The sequence below is a fragment of the Fonsecaea nubica genome, assembly GCF_001646965.1.
Source record: "Fonsecaea nubica strain CBS 269.64 chromosome Unknown Scaff38, whole genome shotgun sequence".
In the NCBI taxonomy this organism is placed as follows: domain Eukaryota; kingdom Fungi; phylum Ascomycota; class Eurotiomycetes; order Chaetothyriales; family Herpotrichiellaceae; genus Fonsecaea; species Fonsecaea nubica.
Genome location: NW_019173711.1, coordinates 236748 through 252843, shown reverse-complemented (window position 1 = coordinate 252843; position 16096 = coordinate 236748). Strand labels below are relative to the sequence as shown.

The 16096-nt window shown below is 51.9% G+C and overlaps 5 protein-coding genes across 5 annotated transcripts; 2 read left to right on the top strand and 3 right to left on the bottom strand.

The window, feature by feature from the left end:
• Positions 1 to 194: 194 nt before the first annotated feature.
• On the bottom strand, positions 195 to 2242 carry AYO20_06209 (hypothetical protein; the record flags this gene model as incomplete). Its single annotated transcript, XM_022644500.1, has 4 exons — positions 195 to 858; positions 917 to 1731; positions 1783 to 2126; positions 2182 to 2242. The coding sequence occupies 4 exons, from the start codon at positions 2240 to 2242 to the stop codon at positions 195 to 197; spliced, it is 1884 nt and encodes a 627-aa protein (XP_022499591.1).
• Positions 2243 to 3773: 1531 nt separating this feature from the next.
• On the top strand, positions 3774 to 5177 carry AYO20_06208 (hypothetical protein; the record flags this gene model as incomplete). The annotated part of the gene is made up of 1 exon (XM_022644499.1): positions 3774 to 5177. The coding sequence occupies one exon, from the start codon at positions 3774 to 3776 to the stop codon at positions 5175 to 5177; it is 1404 nt and encodes a 467-aa protein (XP_022499590.1).
• A 601-nt stretch (positions 5178 to 5778) lies between these two features.
• On the top strand, positions 5779 to 6596 carry AYO20_06207 (hypothetical protein; the record flags this gene model as incomplete). Its single annotated transcript, XM_022644498.1, has 2 exons — positions 5779 to 6331; positions 6391 to 6596. The coding sequence occupies 2 exons, from the start codon at positions 5779 to 5781 to the stop codon at positions 6594 to 6596; spliced, it is 759 nt and encodes a 252-aa protein (XP_022499589.1).
• Positions 6597 to 6943: 347 nt separating this feature from the next.
• On the bottom strand, positions 6944 to 8838 carry AYO20_06206 (hypothetical protein; the record flags this gene model as incomplete). Its single annotated transcript, XM_022644497.1, has 5 exons — positions 6944 to 7104; positions 7170 to 7238; positions 7291 to 8195; positions 8252 to 8691; positions 8776 to 8838. 5 exons carry the CDS (start codon positions 8836 to 8838, stop codon positions 6944 to 6946), a joined length of 1638 nt encoding a protein of 545 aa, XP_022499588.1.
• Positions 8839 to 14128: 5290 nt separating this feature from the next.
• AYO20_06205 (hypothetical protein) lies at positions 14129 to 15704 on the bottom strand (the record flags this gene model as incomplete). The annotated part of the gene is made up of 2 exons (XM_022644496.1): positions 14129 to 14359; positions 14418 to 15704. The coding sequence occupies 2 exons, from the start codon at positions 15702 to 15704 to the stop codon at positions 14129 to 14131; spliced, it is 1518 nt and encodes a 505-aa protein (XP_022499587.1).
• Between the last annotated feature and the right edge of the window lie 392 nt (positions 15705 to 16096).

Sequence of the window (16096 nt, the reverse complement as noted above, 5' to 3'; positions counted from 1 at the left end):
CAAGAATACACAAGACCACAATCTACGTGCGACGAGATGCATCCATGTTGATGGGGCTCTTTTTGGCTTCGTATATAGCGGTAGAAAGCGGATTTCTCCCCCGGGAGTGTTTCTTTTTTCGTTACTTCGTTATCGGAATGCGATCAATTCCTTCCCAACTTCGTTTCCGGAATGAGGTACCTTGCCAACCTCTCTCAAAGTCGGGCAATATTGAGGTTCTCTCTCGAGTATCCCCCAGCATCGCGTCCCCTGGTTTTCCCACCTAGACCCAATTCTCGGATAATGATGTCAGCTGCCTTCTCTCCAACCAACAGAGCAGTGTTATTCGTGTTTGCGCCGACATTCTCAGGCACAATGCTCAGATCCGCGAGCTTCAAGCCCTTGGTGCCATACACGCTCAGGTTGGCATCCACGACACCCTTTTGTTCTCTTGGCGCCATCTTGCAGGTTCCCAATGAGTGCCAAGTTGTAGTGACGATCTTGCGGATATTCTCTTCGATGGCCTTGTCGTCCTCGGGAGTGTACTGGACGCGTTTTGCATCGTCGGCGACAGGACCATCCGCCGTCTCGACGACGGCGGCCTTAGAGCCCGGAGGAAATTTGGGGTGGTCTGCTGCCAACTCGCCGCGAAAGATATTCATGCGACGGAAGATCTCGCGCTGGATCTTGTACGCCCATATATGCTTCTTGACATCAATGTCATTGGGGTCTTTCAAGTAGCCAACGTCGAAGTCAATGGGATCAGAGACATTCGGTCCTGTGATGTGGATATGCCCACGCGAATAGGGATATGCCGTCCAGTTGGCCATAGAGACATACTCCGAGTTGTCCGGCAACGTGGAATGATCACCGAAGAAGCTGTGTTCGTGTCAGGGTATAACAGTCCATGATGGAACAGGTGATGGCTTCCTCTTACCTCAAGTACATGGCAATGATCATCAGGGGCCTATCGGGTGAATTCTTGAAGTCGCGATCCCACGCCCTCTTAAAGTCGGGCCCGAGCGCTTCGACTTCAGCCTCGGTGGGACGAAACTTGCCAGAGGCATCCATCGAGTTCCAGCCCAGCTGCTTATTGTTCTTCCTGATCTCTTCCTGCACATTCAGTCGCCCGTCAGCGAAGGCATTAATCGTCTCGTTGGGCGTTAAGCTGGTTCGATAGGTGTATAGGGTCAGGTGATGATCCTGGTAATCGTTCCCCACACCAGGCAGGTCCTCGATAACAGGAACCCCGGCGCGTTTGAGAATCTGTGAGTCACCAATCCCCGATCGCTCAAGAATCAGTGGCGTAGCATTGGCGCCGGCCGAGACAACCACCAGCTTCGAAGCGCGGGCAGTCAGCAGAGCCTTCCCGCGAGCAGCAGCTTGGAATTTGGGATTGGGCCTGTACTCCACTCCAACCGCTCTTTTGTTGTCGTCCAGAAGGATTCTCACAACTTGGTTTTCTGTGAGGACGTGCAAGTTGGGATAGTGACCGCTCTGCAGCTTTGGGTGAAGAAACCTGTGCGCGGCATCCTGGCGTCGTCCGTCTGGGCCAACGTAACGTAGCCAGCGCTCGGTACCATTATTGGAGTCAAGGTTCTGTAAGTCCTTCAGCTCACGGTAGCCCATCTTCGCCGCAGCGTCAATGAATTCGTTCTCGGCTCGGGTGGCTCGGAAAGTACCGCTTGAGATGTTGATAGGACCGCTATCGCCATGCAGCTCCTTTTCACCTCGGCCATGATAGGTTTCGAACTGGTAAAACGATCAGAAAGATTTGGAACGCAATTGGAGGCCAGCCTCTACCTTCTTCAGGAATGGCAACAGCTCTTTGGACGACCAACCGGGCGTCTTCCATGACTCCAAGTCAGATCTTTGAGCCCGAGTGTAGACCATCCAGTTTATAGAACTGCCACCACCCAAAGTGTTCCCCGAAGGCACAATAGGCTCCCTATCTGCCAGCTGTGGTGCCCTATTGCCTTTCCAGAAGAGGGTGTATTTGCTGCCGGGGTCGAGATTCAGCGGGAATAGGGCGGGCTGGACGACTTGGGGCACATTGTAGTTGTTCATACCCAGCTCGATAACGAGAATTGAAAGGCTTGGGTCAGCTTCGGCGAGACGAGAAGAGAGCACACATCCCGCCGTCCCCCCTATCGTGCGACGCGATCAGCGATGAGAAGCACTGTCGAGGAACAAATAACTTACCTCCGACAATGATCACGTCCACCTCCTTGAATTCCTCTGGGAGCTCCGTGAACATACCCATGATCAGACAAGGCAAAGGGGGTTTCTGTGTGGGAGATTGCGTAGCTGTTGCCCACAGGAGCGTCACAGTCAACAAAGATCAGCGCTGCAATCGTCTGATGTGATGTGTAAAGCAAGAGATGTCACACAAAGCTCCTTCAACCCAATATATAGATGAGCAACTGTTCAGCTTTATCCTCCATGGTCAACATCTCCTCCTCTTCCTCCTCCTTTCGTTACCCCGCCGACAAGGGATGGATCCGAGGTGAGGAGAAAGGGCATTGGAATCACTTTGAGAGGAAGGCTGTGACATCAGGCGAATAAGCTTCGATATTGCTCAGGTCTGACCAGTTGTTGCATCAGAGATCGACAAGGAGCGCGCTGAAGAGGAGAAGGGCGACGTAGACGGGTTTCGATCCGGCCTCTCAAGGATGTCGGTGGTACTCCGAATCCGCCTCTACCGGCATACATTGCCATAGGCGGGTCTCATGCGGACGACAGGGAGTAGGGAGTAGGCAATGCGAAACATGAAACGACGCGTCAACTCTTCAGAAAGTGAGGTTCGGTCAGTGGTGGTAGCTGGTTGTAGTAGCCTTTGTCGATCTTACCCCGCGTTTTTTCATCACTTTCCTCCTCCGCAGCCCCCGTCCGTGGGTGCTACGAGTGCTACAAATGACGGTGTCAGTTTATGAAACACGCAATTGTAGACGTTCATACGAAGGTCAACATCAACGGGACTTGTTATAGAGCCAACACAATACTAGGGGAAGAACAGCTGCAAGACCCTTGAGCGGGATGAACTTGCGGAATCTCATTCTCTCCCCATCATTTGGAGAAGCCCCCAAGGTAGTGAATATGCGTGAGATGCAAAGTAAGCAGAAATGAGTGGTTCAACTCTCGCAGAATTATCCCGAGCTGCAGCGGTAGGTGGGTGTAAATCATTTGCAAAAGCCTGTCGGCAACACACGGAGAACACGAGGGCAGGTACTTCCAAGGGCAAAGACATGGACCGGGATGCTAATGCTGTCAAATAGGAGTCAGAATTGGTCCGCTTCCCCGATAAGGTGGTTTATTGATCTACTCGTATAATACATTTAACACCGTCAACATACATCAAACTCCCGGAGTCGCGGCTTAGAAAATTACACCATGTCCTGAAACCCATTCAACTTGAGAAATGCTTCATCGTCAAATGATGTGGGGATTTCCAAGAAGAAGGCTGAAAACGCACTTCCGGATCGAGAAAAACTTACCTGGAGTGATTGTGGCAGAAAACGCAGCCCCCAAGCCAAACCTGCTGAGCTGAGGCAGTGCCGTTCTTATAGTCATAGTATCAGGTGAGTCACAACCATTGCCAAAGCTATAAACAATCAAGAAATCACAGTTACTGTGAAGAAGGTGATCTTCACTCTAACTTGATATTTTTTCTGCTCATCCAAGGAGCAAATAACGGAGCTCTTGACCCCCTGATTCCGCATCCTCGCGTTTGTGTTTTTCTAGCGAAACATCGACCCCATCAGTGATTTGTGCAAAATTTACCCTACTACAGCAATATGGGCGGCTCTGTGTTCAATGCCGAAGGCCTAGTTACTCCCCGAATGCCCCCGAATGTCTATTACTCAGTACTCGACCACGCCGAGGCGCGCCTCAAGGCACACTTCAAACTCGTAGGCCATGCGATCGAAGCCCCAGCCAAGACTTCTCACGGAGATATCGACATAATGGTGGCAGAACCTGTGGATCGAAGTCTGACTGCTGCCGGTAGTAGGACTGGACCTCTCCTGGCCAAATCACTCGGGGCTGACAAGCGGAAGAAAATGGGTGGGGCTTCGACGTATCATCTTGCGCTGAGGTGGCCCAAGGAATTTGAAGATCAACTGATATCCGTGGGCGAGGTGGGGAAATGCCCCAATGACGACGAAACTGGTTTGGCAGAAGTCGACGACGCGTTGTCCGAGGAGAGAGAACAAAAAAAGACCGGGCTGCAAGCTGATGCTTCTTCGACTTCGACTGCTGGCTACCTCTCGTCAGCGTCGCCCATCAGGATCCAGAACCATATCCAGGTTGACATCTCAATCATGCCCACCCCCGCCTTTTTCCACTGGAACATCTTTTTCCAAGCGCACGGTGATCTCTGGCAGATGCTTGGGGGGATCCTCCGCCGTCTCGGCATTACCCCGACCTCGAGAGGACTATTTTTGCGCATAGCAGAAGTGGAAATGCACAACAAGGAGCAGTCCAGAGTTCTGATGAGCAATGATCCCAACGCTGTCCTCGACTATATGGGATTGGACCGAGAGCGGTATTGGCGGATGTTTGAGACTTGGGAGGAAATGATGGACTACGTGGCGAGTTGCAGATTTCACGACCCTGGTCACTGGAAGCATCCAACCAAGCATGACGCAGCGGCAGAAGAGGATGAAGAAGTCAAAGAAGGAATGGACCAACGATCTGACCGTCTGAAATCAAATGACCGTCGGCGCGCCACCAAGCGACCACTTTTCATGTACTGGATCAAAACATACCTCCCTACCCACGTCGATGAGGCACCGGGCAAGTCGGCACTCCTGACAAGGGACCAGGTCGTTGAAGATGCAAAGGAGTTTTTCGGCGACGAATTCGCAAACAGGTTTGAGGCGAGAAAGACCAAAGTGGTCCGCCAAATCAAGGTGGACAAGCTGTGGGCTGATATAAGGAGAGGCCTGCCACTACAAGGTACAGAGATTGGGGATGTCATGAAAGGAATGAAAAGAGAGATTGTGGGGAATCGCGAAGCGCAACCAGTGGAGCTGGAGAAGCTGGAAGGATTGGAAGAGATCAGAGTGGCATACGAGGCGGACAGGTTTGACGAGGTCCTAAAGTGGGCGATGCTCAACTGGAATGAGGTTGGACAGAGACAGAAGAGGCTGAATCGAGAGAAGAATCGGGTTCCTGTCTTGGAGAAAGGTTCATCATGACCGGCAGCGGTGGAAGGCCAATGGATACGTCAGGCGAGCGGTAATCTGTAGAGGCTGCCTCTACGAATCACCGGGGCCTACCTAGTTCACGACAAGGTACTTTTAGGTGCTGAATCGTAAAAGGAAATGGAGAAGTATCGATCCATCCGTATAGCCAGTGACAGATAAATCGAGCTAGGCAACGTTGGCAAATTTAAAATGCTTAGTTTGCGTAGTTAGTGTAGAACTGGCCAACTGTTGGTGCCAACAGTTTTGAACTAGTCCATAAATTATCTAGAGAACCACTAGCCTATCCCTCACACTAACTACTAACTGCGACCCCAACATCATGTCCCGGGGATCGTTTTCCACGGAGATTCTGCCATGCATAACATGAGTACGCCAATTCGTCACCAGATTTGACCTTGAAAGTCCCATAGAATTTGCATCACGGGCATTGGTCCAGATATCTTAGCCCCTTTCATTCTTCAAAATGAGGAACTTTCGTCAACTCTTTTCCCTCTCAAGGAGAAGAAGACGTGCGAACTTCCACACCAGGCACGTCACTATCTCTGGGCTAACTTAACAAACCGAACAGAGACCTCCAAGTCGTGGAACGGAAATGGCTGACCTCCAACGAAAATCCATCATAGTCACTGGCGGGGCCTCTGGAATCGGTCTGGCCACGGTCACTCAACTTCTGGAGCTGGGGGCCCGAGTCGCAGTTGGTGACTTGGCTCTAGAAACTCCGAGCACATTGACGAACCTCAATCCTGCGTCCGACAACTTCTTCTACCAGCAGTTGGACGTTACCAGTCGCCAGAGTGTCCAGGGGTTCATCGCCAAAGTGCTCGAGAAGTTTGGCCAGGTGGATGGACTCGTGAACAACGCCGGAATTTGTCCCAACGAAGGAGAAATCGCATCCGATGATACTTTCGACCGCATTATGGCGGTGAATCTGAAAGGGGTGTGGAACGTGGGCACGGAAGTCATCCGTCGTATGATGGAACAAGAGTCGCGTGGTGTCATCGTCAACACAGCGAGCGACGCGGCTCTGAAAGGCATCAAAGGTCTTGCGGCGTATACAGCCTCAAAACATGCCGTCCTAGGCCTGACCAGAGTTTGGTGCAAGGAATGGACGCCGAAAGGCATCAGAGTCAATGCGGTCGCCCCGGGTAAGTGCAAAGCCACCCTCTGAGATGAGGATAGATGTAGTAACTGACATCGCACCCAGGAGTCACTGATACGCCGATGGTTGCTAAAATTGCGGCGGATCACGAGTCTGGCCAAGAAGCCACAGCCTCGTGGCTTAAAAACATCCCCATGGGAAGGTTTGGACAGCCCGGTGAGATTGCCAGTGTCATATGTTTCCTGCTTAGCAAAGACTCGAGCTTCATGAGCGGACAGGTGCTGAGGATTGGGGGCGGGGAAGGCGAGTAGAGGATCTGACCAGGACACGAATTCTTCTTTGCATGATAGACATGGAGGAAAGTATATACAATCCCAAACACGGCTGGGTATGCCTGTTGGCAGATCCAAGAATGTGGATCTACTTGTTTCCTCCTAGTATGGTCGCCAGAATCAATCAAGCTGAAACCCGATATCCGCATTGAGCACATGTACATTCATGAAAAGTCCAATACCGCCATGCCATGTGATTTGTATACATAGGATATTAGCCACGTCCATAACTTCATAGCCCCCATCAAATACTCCTAGTAGGACGGGAACGAATTACCGACTCACTATGCTCCCCCCATCGGCCAAGTGCAAGGGCTTCCAGTGTTTTACTTCGTCCTGACCAAATTGAGCCGCGTTTCGCCTTTTCTTGCACCTCGGGAATCCAAAAATGCGTGACCACCGCCCCCAAAATCATACACGCGCTGAAGATCACTAGGATCGTCCCATAGCGCTTCGTCTGGTTGTCGCCCGGTGACGAGGATCCAAACTTGTAATACAAAGAAAAGACCTGAACCAAGATTGACCCGAGTTTTCCAGAAGCCGCTGCAATACCGTGGCAGGTACATCGATAACGGGTGGGGAATAGTTCAGCAGGAATGATGTAGGTGGTCGAGTTGGGCCCTATATCAGTCAGCCACGATACTCGGGGAGCGATATCGCCTCGTCCACTTACCAAAATTGAACAGGAATTGTCCAATCACGTACAGCGTGATTGCCAGAGCCCCTTCTTCCTGGACTACAATGAACTCGGTGCCCAATGCAATGAACAACGCTGCGAGGGCCAAAAACCCGTATTTCTGCAAGGACACCCTGTTCAACCGGGACGCCGAAAGAATCCAAAGAATCCCTCCTGCGAAACTTCCCGTGTTCAAAACGACCAGCGCCTGTACCGATGTGTTCATGAACATGTCATAGATGTCAGTGCTAGGGTCATCGTTTGTCTTCCAGATCGGCTGGGGGTTCGCGATGTGCAGGCTACCCCAGGTCTTCGCAAGGAACTGAGGATTTGACAGGCCAATTCCATAGTAGCCAAAGTCCAACAGAAGCCAGCACATTGACACAGCCATCAAGGTACGCCAGTTGCCCTCGGTCCAGAAATACTGTTTGATGTCGGCTTTTGATATCTTCCAGGAGGAATTCAACGTCGCCAGCGGGGCAGGGGTCACTGTGTACGAGGGTCTGGCATCCGAACGCTCATCGAACGATCTGTTGGAAAGATTTGACTCCTCTAGAGAGTCGCACCACATTCCAATCTCCAGCTCGTTGTTCATGGAAGTCTCCCCGAACAACTGCGTTGCATCGAACTCAGCTTTAACTGGGTCATCCTCGATGTCGAGGAGGAACCTTGGGGTTTCTGGGATGGCAAAACGGAAAATCAAAGCGACCACTCCAGGCACCACGCCAATACCGATGATCCACCTCCACATGATGTCCACGGAGCGCTGCAGGTCATCGTTGTTTGAGCGGCGGGATATGGCGACCACGATCAATGAGATCAGGTTGCCCATGATCTGTCCAAGTGGTTGCATGAAGAACACACTTGCCATCATGCGCGCCCGGTGTCTGGTGGGGGCAAACCTGCGACATGTTAGTTAGACCGAAGCTGCTAGCGACAAGACGACAAGACAACTGACTCTGCAGTTATGACGGCGCTGAGTGGATAGTCAGCTCCTACGCCGATTCCCACCATGATCCTCCACCAGATCAACCAGGCAAAAACACTCATGCTTCCGTTGTAGCCTTCAGAGCTCATGACCACACCCAAGGTTGAAGCAATGAGTAGCAGCAACTCAATTCCGTACATTGTCTTTCGACCTTTCTTGTCAGCGAGGAAGCCAAAGGTAGCTTGACCGACGAGGGTGCCCGCAAGGGTGACGATGTTGATACAGGTCACTCGGTATGACGAGACTTCTTCCTTCCAGTACACATAGGAGATCATAGGTAGGGCGATATTCCCAGCAAACAATGAAAATCCATCAAGCAAGAATCCCACGCCTGCAACGAGGACAACGACCCATTGGAAAGGCTGTCGGTCGATGGTTTCGTAGATCTGGCGAACACGGACATGGCGATCCTAAAAAGTTGAAGAACCTGTTAGACCATACATGCTCTCCCAGGTCCATACCAGCCATTTCAAAACAGAGACGCAAAGACGTACTCGCTCATGGTCAAAGTCTCTTGCACGATCAGTCGCATAAAGACGTCCACGCCATCGGCCCATGTTGAGGTCCTTCGGAGTTCTTCAGGCGCAATGGGGCGAAAAGCGAGGGGTCGAGGATTGGAGTCAACCGGCCATAGCGTAGTCGATGATTCGAGGCTGCAAAACCAGCAGGTCGCAAGGAACCCTGTTTAGATCAGGTTACAATGACAAGTCTATGAGTAGACGAGAGGGTTCAGGGGAGGACAGAGGTATGGCAGAGGGAATAAATGGGAAGACTTGGGGGGTCACAAAAAGGATGGCGCAGACAGGTACATGAAGTTGCTTCTGACTGATGAGGCGGACTCGGATATGAAGTAGCTCACCCCTCGAGCCAGAATGGACACCAATTAGTCGGTAGTCTGGTGCATGTACCTGTACACAGTACCTATTGCTTTCTTCCTCACATGCTTATCAGATCGGGCAACGTGCAGGGCGTGGAACCACAGCACGCGCGATATTCCCCGTGGGCCTGCGCAGGAGTTACTCGTACTCGCACGAGTGCTCCGTAGAAACAACCTGGTGATGCCCACTTAATCGCTCGGTCCAGAGTAGCTGGCTCGCCAGGTTCGCCGGGATAAGGATTGATCGAAGGGCAGTCACCAAAGAGATCCGAAGTTCCTTGCACGCTCCAACCGACCCAGGGCCCGTAGGCATTGTCCTTGCCGTTAAGTTTCGGGGGGTGTGCCCACACACACCACGCTTGATGCATCCTGGAAGTGACTAGGTGAAAGGATGGTGGTACCAAGGATAGGCTAGGTGAGTGGCGCATCAACAGGAGGGAAAAGACAGAATACAATGAGGTTGGTTACAAGGAGTTGTTCCGAATACCCTTTACTACTACAGTGCAAGTAAGTGGGAGGTACCAGTAATACTGGAGCTAGGCGCCTAGGGTCCCATGAACAATGACCACAGTTGGGACCCTCAGAACACCCCCTTGGCGAGGAATTATTGCAATAATACACCATTCAGCGTCCATTGTCTACTACACGTGGGAGGTGGCCAAGCCGGGGTCAATGGTCTAGAGTTTGTCGGCTGTCCACCAATGTATTATCTGATACTGACCCAAGACTCAGCATCATGCACCTCTCCCAGCCATCTTTTTCAGAACAGAACAAAGCCTGATTCCCACGCCGACGCTCCCGCTGTCCGCCGTGCGCCGTCCCTGAAATTGGCATTGTCTACGAGGTACTCGTTCAACGACCTGCTTTCGGGTTGAGCACGCCTGCGATACCTCCGAATTCCTCCACGTCCAGTCCGTTATCGAGCCGAGCTGATGGATTCCGTGGGCACAGTCTGCCCTATGCCATATAGCCCAAGATACCTCTATCATAACGGGGGTGGTCTCTCTGTGACAATGTATCTCAAAATGCACTCGAGGAGTAACGCCTTGATGAGGTGCTGTCAATTCTAGAACAAACACGAGGACACTTCTTGACCATCGCGCCACCCACTGCGACTAATATCTTGAGTCGGCTGGCGGTAGGCAAGCCACAGGTTCAGTTTTGCACTTCTATCAACAGTTTTCTGTTGTAATTGGTACCAAGGAGAACAAAGAAAAGGATGGGATCTCTCGGTGGCTATGCTTGTCAAACCACCTGCTCATATCACTGGATACTGGCCTCGCCCTCGAGACCTTGGCAAGATCATCGATCTCCCCGAAGCCTTGTCGAGAAAAGCAACACGAGGGGGCAAGGGGGGGCAATAGGTTTGCTCACGCTAAATCCTGCAATCCAGGTCAGACCCTCAGCCCACAGTCGTGCCACCATCAAGGGATCCTCCCATGAGCTAGCCTAGAGCTATATCTAGCATTGAGGACCCTAGCACTTGTGGTGTAGGGCGCGTCTTCAAAGCCGTCAGCAAAGCTCGAGCTCAAACCCCTCGTGTCTCGAACTCGTGGTGCAATCGTTAGGGGTCTTTCCCCTTGTATATAATCCAGCTAAGACGCCGAACTGCGCTAGAATTATGGGTCGTTACTGGGTATCCTCGTAATCGCTCGTACGCTCACATAACCCAAATTGGTCCATCATTATATCTGGATATATCTTCTTCCATCATCCCTGAAACCCTACGCCATGGCATAACAAGCCAAAGAACTTCTTTTGGTCTAGAAAGGGGAGGGGTGATTATTAGCCCGTTTCAAGGGGATGGACAGGTCTCCATACCGTTGTCCTCCAAGAATGTAATGTGCAATGCCTTCAACTGAGCCAGCAGGTCGAAATTGGGTCGCAACGACACAGTCATCGGACGCCCGGATTTTTTGCTCTGTTCGATATGGTCGATGCAATCAACTATGCACTAGTTAGTTGGCTGCATCATCCAGTACAATACTTCAATGACTGGATTTGTATCAATTCCAAGGGCTCGGACAGAATTCAAGTGGTAGCCAAACAACTGTTGGGCTGGGGGTCGCCAATGCTGTCACCCATTTTGACACAGGTTTGGTGCTCGATGGTCACTTACGAGGAATAGTAACGTAACGCTTCTTTTCTTTCCGTTGTGAATTGGCAAAGAAGAGAATAGTCTGCCTTCCAGTCCGCGACCGGAGGATGCGTAGGTTCTGGCTAATGCATTCCTCGCCCCTTCCTTTGGATTTTGCCTCTGCAATACCCGCAGTGAACATAACTGTTTGGCTGAGCAGAGCCTCCTGAAAGTGTACGCAGTCTAGGCACCAGTCAGCAACTATTCAAAGGGCTTCTTGGACTTTTGGCAAGGATTCGTTGTGGTCTTGAGAAGGATGTCCTGGGGGTTGACACACCTTCCCATGTCTCAAATATATAGGAAGGCTGCGCCTGAAATAATGTAGATGCCATGCGCACATTCTGTTCCTCGAGAAACGACACTCGGGATATATGGCTGGTGCTTGATGTTACAGGAGTCTCGAGGTGAGGAATGGGCATCTTCGTGCCAGGAACTACCTGCCGTCAGTGCTGGGTCTGCTCACAGAGGGGAGACCCAACTAACAGGAGTGGATGAAGGTGGTCTGGAGGCCCGCTGGGTCACTGAGCTCAATTTGCTTGAGGTGACCTGCCACATCTCTTCGAAGTTGAATTTGCGAGTATCTTAACTTAAACAATTTGCTGCCTTTGCTGAAGGAGCTGTAAAATCCCAGACAAAGAGTGTCGTTAGCGGGCGCTCTGCTGCAGGATCAAGATGAATGCAGGGGATAGCAGAGGCTCATATACATATTAACAGGCTTGTTCAAGGGCACATGGAATATCTGTTCTGACGAGCAACTTGACTGTCGACTCCTATCCTCGTGGCCCGAGAGGGCTGGAGTGGGTGGCAGATTGAAACGGGTAAAGTGGACGCTGGCAGTATCTGAAGGAGTGTCCAACGATGTGATACTATCTTGTCGAGGTGACTTTTGTAAGGGCCAGTCGGTCGTGTCAAGAAAGTTGGACTGGCTGGACATTGCCACCGGTCCGGTTCCGCTGACAGGGCCGTTTTGCTGCCAGTACGAGGTACTCAGACAAGGTTCTGTTCTGTAGCACCCTGCCAAACTGGAAGCCGACTACCAGTCAGAACAGGGATCGACCACGTAGATTGCTAGATTGCGATTAGCTCAGGACGAGGGCCGGCTGGAGGAGACGCTGTACAAGATTGCGGGTTGCGGTGAACAGTCGCAGGCAAAAGAAAGTCTCATCTGGAGCCATTATCCAGAAGTGAGATTCAAAAGCAGGCTCTCCAGATGGCAAAATCGGGAGGGATAAGATATCTCTTGGGGGGACGAAATGAGCTCGAGCATGGCCATTCTGATCGGATGAGAGACACTTTGTCCGCAATTCTGGGACATGGTGAACAGGCACAATGAGTGGGCTGCAATCGCATGGCGAGGTGGAGTGGCATCTGGAGGTGCGAGGAACGTGGTTGAGCGTGTGGCTAGAAAAGCTCGACATTGGTAAAAGGGGCCTGGGCTTTTGTCGCCATCCCGTCGCTCACTGCATACTCGGTAGGTATTCGGCTGTTTCCCTCCTCTTGTAATTTTTGGGGGCCTGCCGTTTGCAGGGCATGTCAATCGGTGATGGTTCTAGGGCGAATGGTTGAACCAGGTGGTTTTGTGACGCTTTGTGCCTGGACAATGGTTATGTATGAGTGTGCCTTTTGAGGGTGAATTCCGCGTGGGGGAGGGAGAGGCGCATAGGTAGGCTGGGCTGGCTGGCTGGGCAGAGAGATACGTACTCGCTAATACCCTCTCTGCCTCTTCATCTTCATCCTCATCCCCATGCTTTTTTCCTATCGAGTCCAGTCGAGAAGTTGGGCACGGTGTCTGTCCGCTTTGCATTCCTGGCACACGAAAATGGTTTTGTGCATCAAGGGCAGCCTTCATTGATAGGTCGGTACAAGGTCAATTCGCCTACTGTTGGAAATGACGATGTCGCTGTTCTTTGACAATACAGCAGCCACTACTTACTATGACAGAACATGTATTTTTATCCAAGCAACTGCGCCCCATTATTGTGTGTTGACCAGCCGTCCTCGCACTCCTACAGTACTAAACCCCCCACGTCTCTCACATCATGTCCAGGAATGGACCGCGAGAGGTCACAGTTGTACAGAAGTTGCACCACTGAATGCCCAGAGCCGCCACTGTCAAAGTTTCGATCCATGCCATCGCCAGTTCGAGGCCGAATTTGGAGACTTGCCGCCTGTGGCGCCATGACCAGCACATGTCGTTTTTGCTTGGAACCCGTCTTGATCACATTAATTCGCCAAGGGGATTTGACAAGGTAATAGATTCACGCCGATCAATAACAAGACTGCTGAGGCTCTGATCACGGGGAGGAAACCCCCTCCCGGTAGTTGAAGCAATTCAATTCCAACATCATTCGTGTCTCGATAGCAAGATACTAATCGCGCTCAGTAGACCTCCTGAGACATGTGGATCCACACTGAGAGCAATTCCTGAAACCGCGACTCTTGGTTTGCTTTGATTGCCCAAGAGCAGAAGAGAAAGAAAGAAATCCCACTGTTCCACCAGTTCGTGCCACAGACATAAAACCTGTATGTATTTGAATTGGAAAGCCTTGAGGCAAGTCTCTCTGCATCCATTCCAGTCCCAGGGCTGGTCGCCAAATAATAAACCGACTCCAGTAGGAAACTTGTCATGATCCTGTAGAGCACAGCATTTGAGCTGTTGCTGGTGAATAACCGAGGAATCTATTCTGAACATGTCGACGTCCATGCAGCGTGGCCGCCTTCAACAACTGCCGGAAGCCTTGCCTGAACCCTATGCCGCATCCATATTGCTCCATCACCGAGGTGTTCTCTGGTCGATCTGGTCATCTGAAGCTCTTGTTGTGTGGATGGCTGACTAGCTGACGGGTACTTCGCTGGGTCGATTGTGCTGTTCGACGGGTTGTTTCGAATTCTTCCAAATGTAGCCGGCGAGCTCGTCACATGCAACCACATGATACTTCCCGCTTTTGGCAACCTTCAGATAGGGATTTGATGTCTTGCTGCATATAATGCTGATATCTTGGAGGCTCTCAATGGCTTGTCGGTCCGCGTCGTCAATATCAACCGACATCTCTAGATTGCAATCCTACAGGAAACTGGTCAGTACACGTCTTCAGAAGGGTTTCACGTGTGGGTCGACTCACACATTTCCATGTAAGACGACGATGAGTCTTAGGAGGTTTGGGTCGGATCAATTGGTTGATAAGATCCTCAAGTCGGTCCCCGCTCCCGGAATCGCCTTGGGCAGCAGTTCCAGAAGGCTGTTTTCCTCCTTGTAACGGGGGCGGTGCGAGGTTGTAGCCTCGCCTTTCAGGGGGTGTTGGTGGAGGCTGGAGCTTATTCTCAGGCGAATCAGGGGTTGTGACTGATACAAGCGCCGCCGCCGCAAGCGCAGGCGCAATGGCCTGTCCAGCAGCCGAGCTTCCAGGTGCAGGCTGAAGCAGTGGCACGGAGGGGGCGCGAGGGGTACCATTGGGGCTCATGGTATTACTGAGTCGACGGGCTTCTTGGGGACTATCAAGCTTGGGATAGTTGCTTTCTGATTCTGGTCGTCGGGATGAGGCACTCAGTGATGGGGACTGTTCGAGGTCACGAGAGAGACCATCAGAGCTGGGAGCATCGGTCATGGTGACGTCCCTGTCCCTGCTCGAGTAAGGTCGTTCACTGATCGTAGGAGGTTGGTCGACAAGGACATGACGGCCGTTACCCGCGTCCTTGATAATGCCTTCTTGAAGAGCCCAATTGGTCAGATCTTCATCCTCCCGTTCTTCCTTGGCTTCGACGATGTCGCGGGAGAAATGGCCCCCGACATGCTCCATGCGCTCGTTCCAGCTGCCTTCCCCTTCAAAGACCCTGCCACAGAAGCCACAGGTACTGCGCTGGGGAGGTTTTCTTTTCTCCATCCAGCAGCGGTTGCGCACTTCCTCAAGACTGTCCTCAAAGGCTCTCCAATCCTTGTCGCCGGCGTTACCAGGAACGATTGGGCCTGAGCCTGGACCAGTCTCAGGCTTGTGCATGCGTCGATGATGCTGGGTGAAGAGATCCTTCCGATTGAAGTCGTTGTAGACTCGTTTATGGTTGGGAACATTGGTGTTTAAGTCGGGGTTGCACGAGCCGACATCGCAACGGTAGAATCCCAGCTGAAGGTGCTGGATCGAGACATGACGCTTCCACTCGTTCTTGGAACTCAAGGCAACATCGCAGCCATAGTGGGAGAACGAGCAGATGAATTTGCGCTTCGCGGGTTCCGACCGCTTTGCTCCAGAACCGGGCGATTTGCGCGCACGAGGCTTCACGACGCGCCCGGGGTGGGTATCAGAACCGGAAATTGATTGCAAAGAGTCCTTTCGGGGACGTGGTTTGATGATGCGATCTGACGGGCTTCCACGTAGAGATGCAGACGTAATGTTGATGTTCGACTCACTAGCCATGATGGATGAGAAGACTTTGGAGTGAGACTTCTGGAGTGGTGTGGTTTTGGGGGGATGGGTGGTTGAGAAGCGGAGTTGGGCGAGTCAAACCGACGAGGCGTGGCAACGAGGCGCGACACTGACGAGGCTTCGGGGGACTCGGGTCACTGTGGCGTCTCAATCAACATGGACCATCTTCTGACGGTCTAAGCGGTCAAGAGAGCAAGGTCGACGACCGGCGCAGTCGAGTTCAGTGATGAAATCGATGAAGGGCTAGATGAATTCCCAGTAGGTGAACAGTACCGCGACCGAGAAAAGCTGGGATCAAGTACAAGCTTGTGAAAAATGTGGCGAGGCCGCCAAGAAGACGGTGGGTGAAGGAAAGGTGGAAAAGGGAAATGCAGACGCAGGTT